The sequence below is a fragment of the Enhydra lutris genome, unplaced genomic scaffold (genome assembly GCF_002288905.1).
Source record: "Enhydra lutris kenyoni isolate GAN:26980312 unplaced genomic scaffold, ASM228890v2 scaffoldscaffold22, whole genome shotgun sequence".
NCBI classification, from domain to species: Eukaryota; Metazoa; Chordata; class Mammalia; order Carnivora; family Mustelidae; genus Enhydra; species Enhydra lutris.
Window position 1 is genome coordinate 11,860,762 of NW_019154106.1, and position 10,115 is coordinate 11,870,876.

At 38.0% G+C, this 10,115-nt stretch overlaps 1 protein-coding gene across 1 annotated transcript; it reads left to right on the plus strand.

Annotated features, from left to right (window-relative positions):
- The first annotated feature begins 1,352 nt into the window (after positions 1-1,352).
- On the plus strand, positions 1,353-2,291 carry LOC111150220 (olfactory receptor 5AN1-like). The gene has a single exon (XM_022507641.1). It carries the CDS (start codon positions 1,353-1,355, stop codon positions 2,289-2,291), a length of 939 nt encoding a protein of 312 aa, XP_022363349.1.
- The last annotated feature ends 7,824 nt before the right edge of the window (positions 2,292-10,115 follow it).

Below are 10,115 nucleotides of genomic sequence, written 5' to 3' on the forward strand. Positions count from 1 at the left end.
GTTTAAAAAAAAAACTTTTTTATTTAAAAAAATTAAAAAAATAAAAGAAAATAAAAAAAGAAAAAAATGGGCAGAAGACATGAACCAACACTTCTTCAATGAAGACATACAGATGACTAGCAGACACATGAAAAAACATTCATCCTCGTTGCCCATCAGGGAAATTCAAATCAAAACCACATTGAGATACCACTTTACACCAATTAGAATGGCAAAGATTAACAAGGCAGGAAACAACAAAAGTTGGAGAGGATGTGGAGAAAGAGGAACCCTCTTACACCATTGGTGGGAATGAAAATTGGTGCAGCCCCTTTGGAAAAGTGTGGAGATTCCTCAAAAAAATTAAAAATAGGGCTACCTTATGATGCAACAATGTCACTACTGGGTATTTACCCCAAAATACAGATGTAGTGAAAAGAAGGGCCATATGCACCCCAGTGTTCATAGCAGCAATGTCCACAATAGCCAAACTGTGAAAAGAGCTGAGATACCCTTCAACAGACAAATAGATAAAGAAGATGTGGTCCATATATACAATGGAATATTACTCAGCTATCAGAAAGGATGAATACCCAACTTTTGCATCAACATAGATGGGACTGGAGATTATGCTGAGTGAAATAAATCAAGTAGAGAAAGTCAATTATCATATGGTTTCACTTACTTGTGGAACATAAGGGATAACATGGAGGGCATTAGGAGAAGGAAAGGAAAAGTGAAGGGGGACAATCAGAGGGGGAAATGAACCATGAGAGACTGTGGACTCTGAGAAACAAACTGAAGGTTTTAGAGGGAATGGGGGTGGGGTTATGGGTGAGCCTGGTGGTGATTATCAAGGAGGGCATGTATTGCATGGAGCGCTGGGTGTTGTACATAAATAATGAATCTTGGAACTCTGCCTCAAAAACTAATGGTGTATTTCATGGTGACTAATGTAACACAATTAAAAAAATAAAAAAATAAATAAAATGTTTAATAGAAAAAAAAACTTTTAATGAATGATCGCTGTAATAATCACAGCACTTACATTATTTTAGTTCTCAAATTCAAACATATCTCTTTAATTTTCATGAGACTTCATGAAATAATTGAGAATCTGAAGCACTTTTTTCTTTTTTTAATTTCAATTCTATTAGTCAAATATAATATTAGTTGGAAGCACTTTTAAAATCACACTTCTTGATAATTTGAGATGAAAATCTGGGTCTTTTCACTAGGACAGTGAGACATTGTTTTTTCCCAGCACTCCTTGGAGGGAAAAAGTAGCACATATGGGAAATATAATACTGTCATCTCACCTGAGTCAGCAGTGCATTCTCTTCTCTCTTTTCTGATTTTAGAAGTACAAGCCAATGATTGGGGGAGGAAATATTACACAGATCACCTATTTCATCCTTTTGGGATTCTCTGATTTTCCCAGAATCCTAGCAGTGCTCTTTGTTGTATTCCCGCTGATCTACATTTTGACTCTGACTTGGAACCTGTGCCTCATCATCTTAATAAGGATAGACTCTCACCTCCACACACCCATGTACTTCTTCCTCAGTAATCTGTCCTTCATAGATATCTGCTATGTGACCTCTATAGCTCCCAAGATGCTCTCCAACTTTTTCCAAGAGCAGCAGACTATCACCTTTGTGGATTGTGCTATTCAGTACTTTGTCTTTTCAACCATGGGACTGAGTGAGTCTTGTCTCATGACAGCCATGGCTTATGACCGATATAGTGCAATTTGCAATCCACTTCTCTATTCATCCATCATGTCACCCACCCTCTGTATTCGGATGGTGCTGGGATCCTATTTGGCTGGACTCTCTGCTTCTATATCCCAGTTGTGTACCATGTTTCAGCTCCACTTTTGTGGGCCTAATGTCATCAAGCACTTCTTCTGTGACATGCCCCAGCTGTTAGCCCTGTCCTGCACTGACACTTTCTTTGTACAACTGTTGACTGCTATATTAACAATGATCTTTGGGATTATAAATGCCCTCATTATCATGATATCCTATGGCTATATCGTCATCTCCATCATGAAAATCACTTCAGCCAAAGGCAGGTCCAAGACTTTCAACACATGTGCTTCTCATCTGACAGCAGTTTCCCTCTTCTATACCTCTGGTATGTTTGTCTATTTGAGTTCCAGCTCTGGCAGTTCCTCCAGTTTTGACAGATTTGCATCAGTTTTCTACATTGTGGTCATTCCAATGTTAAATCCCTTGATTTACAGTCTGAGGAACAAGGAAATCAAAGATGCCTTGAAGAGGTTACAAAAGAAGAGATGGTCCTGCTGAGGTTCTGTCCAGATTTTTCCTCTCAGAAAAATTGACCCCTAGTAACATGCACAGGAATGGACTTTAACAAAATTCTTACCGCCTTTGGATAAAGAAAGGTTAATTTGAGACAGATAATATGCCAAATGGACTGACAGCTGACTTGATACCACACAAGCACAATACATTTAAGTCTTGGAGGTTCATACTTTCACGCTGAATGAGGAGTGGCCTCATCATTTATTAATAGTCTGCAAGTATTTGTAAAATGTTAATGTTTAGAAACTTCCTACTTCTTTTTCTTCAGAGATTGAGCCCTGTTCTGTCTCAGACCTCTGACTGTAAAGGAGTGATACCTGATAGAGGTCCCCAAGAGTGTAGAGACATTGTCTCCTAAATATTTTTATGCAGCATAATCCAGACAAGAGGGTGATCAATGTCTGTTCTATATTTCTGACCATAATGGGAATAAATCAAGAGAGGGGATGTGCCTTTGAACAGAAACAAAGCTATGCAACTGGCCTGGTTATGTCTCCTGGGAAGAGCAATCTGAGGTGGCTAATGTTTGTTAAGGGCTCCTTCAGGGCTAATCACCTGGTAAGTTTGGTCACATCTCAGTCTCCATCAGCTATAATCTAAGGAATCAGGAGGCAATTTGGATCATAAAGAAGAATGGAATGAAGAATGTCATCCCTTCAGTACTATTTACTTATAACTTTGATGTTTTAATTATTGTGTCCTATGTCCAATGTGGATTTCTGATGGGAGATGATGTACAAAATTCATGTCAACTAATAGCAATTTCTGATATTGTGGGACACAAACCTCTTTTTCTCCTCCATTAAATCTTGAAAATTTGCCCTTGGTTGACATAGCCAATGGGATCACACTACCAAGTTGTTTCTGATATTTTAAGCATCTGCTCAAAATTGGTGTAAGGAGATTTGTGTGAGAATTTGTTGTAATAATATAGTTACTGAATGTGCAATATTTGCAGAGACTAGGAACAAATATGGAAAACTGGTATGCATTCTTTCTTGTGTGTGTTCAGTATTTATCTCCTAGAAATTTATGGTTGTATGGATGATTCAGTGGATGGAGTAGATGGTCAAAGTTGCTCTAATACTTATATATTCTAGGAAGCCTCAAGGGTTAGGAGAGGAAATAGTAGGATATGCAGATTCTCAACTCTGGCTAGTTTATGTTGTCTGAAGGAAAAAACAAAACATTTGGTTCTAGAGGTCTGGTTAAAAAGAGGAACAAGATGTGTCCCAACACTGTTGACTAGCTAGATTGCTCAGTCTTTAACCAAATGATAAAAGTCACAGATACTTCTCCAATGAAGACATACAAATGGCTATCAGACACATGAAAAATGTTCATCATCACTAGCCATCAGGGAGATTCAAATTGAAACCACATTGAGATACCACCTTACACCAGTTAGGATGGCCAAAATTAGCAAGACAGGAAACATCATGTGTTGGAGAGGATGTGGAGAAAGGGGAACCCTCTTAAACTGTTGGTGGGAATGCAAGTTGATGCAGCCACTTTGGAAAACAGTGTGGAGATTCCTCAAGAAATTAAAAATAGAGCTTCCCTATGACTCTGCAATTGCACTACTGGGCATTTACCCCAAAGATACAGATGTAGTGAAAATAAAGGCCATCTATACCTCAGTATTTATAGCAGCAATGGCCACGGTCACCAAACTGTAGAAAGAACCAAGATGCCCTTCAACAGACGAATGGATAAGGAAGATGTGGTCCATATACACTATGGAGTATTATGCCTCCATCAGAAAGGATGAATACCTAACTTTTGTAGCAACATGGACGGGACTGGAAGAGATTATGCTGAGTGAAATAAGTCGAGCAGAGAGAGTCAATTATCATATGGTTTCACTTATTTGTGGAGTGTAACAAATAACATGGAGGACATGGGGAGATGGAGAGGAGAAGGGAGTTGAGGGAAATTGGAAGGGGAGATGAACCATGAGAGACTATGGACTCTGAAAAACAATCTGAGGGTTTTGAAGGGGCAGGGGGTAGGAGGTTGGGGGAGCCAGGTGGTAGGTATTATGGAGGGCACATGGCATGGAGCACTGGGTGTGGTGCATAAACAATGAATTCTGTTATGCTGAAAAGAAATTAATAAAAAAATTTAAAAAAACTAGATGTCATTACATATACATATTACCTCAGAGATTTAATGGATTATTTTTAAGAGTTTTTAAAAGAAATTTGTCAGAGAGATAGAGCACATGCACAAGAAGAGGGAGTGGCAGGCAGAGAGAGAAGCAGGCTCCCTGCTGAGTGAGCAAGGAGCCTGATGTGGGGCTTGATCCCAGAACCCTGGGATCATAAGCTGAGCCAAAGACAGCCACTTAACCAACCGAGCCACCCAGGCATCCCAATTTAATGGATTCTTTTATTTCTATTTTTATTTATTTTTTAAATCTCTTTTCAGTGTTCATTGTGTTAATGAATGCTTTTGTTCTCAATTTTGATGAGTCACATGAATTATTCTATTTAATTAAAGACTTTAAGTGAAGAGGTATTTAAAACCTTTGCCAAATCTTCCATGAGTTTACATTTGGATAGGATTGAGAAAAGGGGAATTACTGAAATCTCCAGGAGGGAGTGTGGGTGCTTACCCCATTCCAAGGAAACTGTAGTACAAATAAAGGATGTTTGGGTTGCCAGTCCAGGTATAAGTATGTTGTTTGTGGCATTGCTCGCTACATATGTATAAGAAAGTATGGGAAGTCTATTGCTAAGGTACTATGAGGGTTTCATCAGGAGACAAAACTCTGCTAGATGTTACTGGAGGATATTTCCATAATACTGTGCAGATCTAACTTTTTATGGGTTCAGATGAGCTCAGGCAGGTGACGAATAAGAGCTGCTGCTGATAAATGGAAGTTAATCTTCTGGAAGCTCCTATGGATGGGTTAGGTTCCCAGGAACTGCTGTCTTCTAAGAACTGCCTTCATCAGTGCACCAACTTGCATTTCAATTGCTGTTGAAAATCATATGCTAGAGGTACTGATGGGAAATGCCATTAAAGTATTATTTTATTTTATTTAAAATTTTATTTATTTATTTGACAGAGATCACAAGTAGGCAGAGAGGCAGGCGGGGCGGGGGTAGGGAAGCAGGCTCCCTGCCAAGCAGAGAGCCCAATGCTGGGCTCAATCCCAGGACCCTGGGATCATGACCTGAGCCTCAGGCAGAGGCTTTAACCCACTGAGCCACCCAGGCGCCCCTAAAGTATTACTTTAAGGAAAAAACCTGGGAAAATAAAACATGGTTATTTCAACTTGCCCCTGAAGAACATTTAGACCAATGGTATATGCCAGATTCTACTCTTAGGTGAACCACATATTCTAAACTAGGTCAGTCTATGGGACTAAAAAGACAGTTTAGCTTGCCCACAGTAATTGCACAGAGATTTTGTCATGTAATATCACACAGGAACAGTGAATCTGCCAGCCCCCACTAAGAGTTTGCTAGATAAATACTTCAAGGTGGGTGGTAAGGATGAAAAGAGAAATTAGGAAAGTTTCCTGTCTAGGAATATCTAGCTAGAGGACCGACCCATATATAAAATAATAAATTCTACGTTTTTGGTATAGTTCAATGTAAGATGATTGAAACAGACCACAGACTAAGGGACTTGAAAAGAATAAGAACTCATGTGGCTTATCAGGAAGTCCATGGAAAGTTCAGTCAGGAGGAGGGGCTTTACCTCATTTTGTAGGATTTATTTCACAAAAGAGAAGAGCATTTTCCATAGTCAGACAAATTAACAAAGTGAAGTGGTTTGAATGTGCAGGAGGTATCATTGGGAGCCATACTCCGTAAGAATGAAAAGTTGAGCATGAATTTTAGCATAAAGACTTAGCATTTCTTTTTTTTTTCAGGATTTTACTTAAATTCCAATTACTTCACATACAGTATATTATTAGTTTCAGGTGTAGAATTTAGTGATTCATAACTTACATACAACACCCAGTGCTCATCACAGCAAGTGCCCTTCTTTTTTTTTTAAGATTGTATTTATTTTATTTGACAGAGAGAGAGAGATCACAAGTAGGCATAGAGGCAGGCAGAGAGAGAGGGGGAAACAGGCTCCCTGCTGAGCAGAAAGCCCAATGTGGGGCTCAATCCCAAGACCCTGAGATCATGACCTGAGCCGAAGGCAGAGGATTAACCCACTGAGCCACCTGGGCACTCAGAAAGTTCCCTTCTTACTACCCATCACCCATTTAAACCATTCCCCTGCCTACCTCCCCTCTAGCAACAATGTAGTAGGTAGGTTACATTTGGAAGGTATTTGAATGACAGTAGGTAGGATTGAAGTATAAAAAAATACCAGTTACATTAATATCATTTTGCAATTTATTTTATTTAAAAATTTATTTTTATTGAGATATAATTTACATATGACTATGTATAAGTTTGTTATGCAATATATTGATTTGATACCTTTATATGTTGCAATATGATTACTGCCTGTAGCATTAGTGAACAATTATTTTGTGTCATATAATTATCATTTCTATTCTGTGGTGAGAACATTTTAAAATCTGGTCTCTTAGTTACTTTGAAGTGTATAATACAGTATTGTTGACTATATTCACTATGCTGTGCATTAGATCTCCAGAACCTAATTATCTTTTAAGAGCAAATTTGTACATTTACAAATGTCTCCGCAATTCTGCCAACCAGCCCCTAGTCACCATCATTCTTCTCTGTGTTCATAAGTTCAGCATTTTTAGATTCCACATACTAGTGATATCACAGAGTGTTTGTCTTCCCCCAACTCCCGGTTATCTCATTTAGCTTAATGCTATCAATGCCATCAAATTTATTTAAGAGAGAGAGAGAGTAAGCACAATCAGGGGGAGTGGGAGAGGGAGAAGCAGAGTCCCCACTAAGTCCCCCCCTAATGTGGGGCTTGATCCCAGGACCAGGGAGACATTTAATCGACTGAGCCACCCAGGCACCCCCTCCACACTGTTTTTAATAATGGTTGGATTTACATTCCTATAACAGTGCATTGGGATTACCTATTCCTCACATCCTCATCAATACTTATTATCTCTTTTTTTCTTGATAATAACCATTCTAACAGGTATGAGGTGGTATCTCATTGTGGTTTTGATTTGCATTTCCCTGATGATTAGTAACATGGAGCATCTTTTTATGTAATTGTTGGCCTTTTGGATGTCTTCTTTGGAAAAATGTTTAAGTTCCTCTGCCCATTTTAAATCTAGATTATTCTTTTTTTTTTATTTGGTTACTGAATTGTATGATTCTTTGTATATATATTTTTTATTTTTTATTTTTTATAAACATATATTTTTATCCCCAGAGGTACAGGTCTGTGAATCACCAGGTTTACACACTTCATAGCACTCACCATAGCACATACCCTCCCCAATGTCCATAACCCCACCCCCCTCTCCCAAGCCCCCTCCCTCCAGCAGCCCTCAGTTTGTTTTGTGAGATTAAGAGTCACTTATGGTTTGTCTCCCTCTCAATCCCATCTTGTTTCATTTATTCTTCTCCTACCCTTAACCCCCTATGTTGCATCTCCACTTCCTCATATCAGGAATATCATATGATAGTTGTCTTTCTCCTATTGACTTATTTTGCTAAGCATGATACCCTTTAGTTCCATCCACGTCGTCACAAATGGCAAGATTTCATTTCTTTTGATGGCTGCATAGTATTCCATTGTGTATATATACCACATCATCTTTATCCATTCGTCTGTTGATGGACATCTAGGTTCTTTCCATAGTTTGGCTATTGTAGACATTGCTGCTATAAACATTCAGGTGCATGTGCCCCTTCGGATCAATGCACAGAAATCAGTTGCATTTCTCTACACCAACAACAAGACAGAAGAAAGAGAAATTAAGGAGTCAATCCCATTTACAATTGCACCCAAAACTATAAGATACCTAGGAATAAACCTAACCAAAGAGGCTAAGAATCTATGCTCAGAAAACTATAAAGTACTCATGAAAGAAATTGAGGAAGACACAAAGAAATGGAAAAATGTTCCATGTTCCTGGATTGGAAGAACAAATATTGTGAAAATGTCTATGCTACCTAAAGCAATCTACACATTTAATGCAATTCCTATCAAAATACCACCCATTTTTTTTCAAAGAAATGGAACAAATAATCCTAAAATTTATATGGAACCAGAAAAGACCTCGAATAGCCAAAGGAATATTGAAAAAGAAAGCCAAAGTTGGTGGCATCACAATTCCGGACTTCAAGCTCCATTACAAAGCTGTCATCATCAAGACAGCGTGGTACTGGCACAAAAACAGATACATAGATCAATGGAACAGAATAGAGAGCCCAGAAATAGACCCTCAACTCTATGGTCAACTAATCTTCGACAAAGCAGGAAAGAATGTCCAATGGAAAAAAGACAGTCTCTTCTTTGTATATTTTTGACAGTACCTCTTTTTTTAAATTTTATTTTTTAGTAATCTTTTTTTAACTTTATTTTTTCAATGTTCCAAAATTCATTGTTTATGCATCACACCCAGTTCTCCATGCAATATGTGCCCCCCTTAATACCCACCACCAGGATTCACCCAACGCCCCAGCTCCCTCCCCTCCAAAACCCTCAGTTTGTTTCTCAGAGTCCAGTCTCTCATGGTTTGTCTCCTCCTCCAATTTCCCCTAATTCCCTTCTCCTCTCCTCCCAATGTCCTCTATGTTATTTCTTATGCTCCACAAATTAGTGAAACCATATGATAATTGACTCTCTCTGCTTGACTTATTTCACTCAGTATAATCTCCTCCAGTCCCATCCATGTTGATACAACATTTGGGTATTCATCCTCTCTGAAGATAACCTCTTAACCATAAATAGCTTGTAAATATTTTCCCCATTTCCTAGCTTGCCTTTTCATCTTGTTGATTTTTTTTTTTTTTTGCTGTGCAGAGATTTTAATTTGATGTAGTCCTACTTAATGATTTTTGCTTTTATTTTTTGTGCTTTTGGTGTCATTTCCAAAAAATTATTGCCAAGACCAGTGTCAAGGGGACTTTTTCCTCATGTTTTCTTCAAGGAGTTTTATGAGTTCAGGTCATATGTTTAAGCCTCTAAACCATCTTGAGTTAATTTTTGTGGGTTGTGTAAGATAAGGGTCCATTTTTTTTTTCTGCATATGGTTATCCAGTTTTCCAACACCATTTGTTGGACAGACTGTCCTTTCCCCATTGAGTATTCTTTGCTCCTTTGTCATATATTCATTGACTGATTGGAGGCTTATTTCTGGGTTCTCTGTTCTGTTCCATTGGTTCATGTATGTATTTTTATGCTAGCACCATACCGTTTTAATTATTATAGCTTTGTGGTATAGTTTGAAATCAGGAAGTGGGATCTGGCTTTGTTCTTTGTCAGATTGCTTTGGAAATTTGGGTTTTTTTGTGGTTCCATACAAATTTTAGGATTGTTTTTTTTCTGTGAAAAATGCCATTGGAACTATGATAGGTATTGCACTGAATCTATTGATGGCTTTGGTTAGTGTAGTTATTTTAATTCTTCTGTTTCATGAACATGGGATATCATTCTATTTGTTTATGTTCTCAATTTCTTTCATCAATGTCTTATAGTTTTCATTGCATAGATCTTTCACCTCCTTGTTTTATTCCTAAGTATGTATTGATTTTGATGCAATTGTGAATGGGATAGTTTTCTTCTTTTTCAGATGTTTTGTCGTTAGTGTATGGAAAAAAGAATGATTTCTGTATGTTGATTTTATATCCTGCCACTTTACTGAATTCATTGATTACTTCTTTTTTTTTT

Excerpts from the sequence above, each read along its gene's own strand:
- LOC111150220 (XM_022507641.1), top strand. The coding sequence starts at position 1,353 with ATGATTGGGGGAGGAAATATTACACAGATCACCTATTTCATCCTTTTG.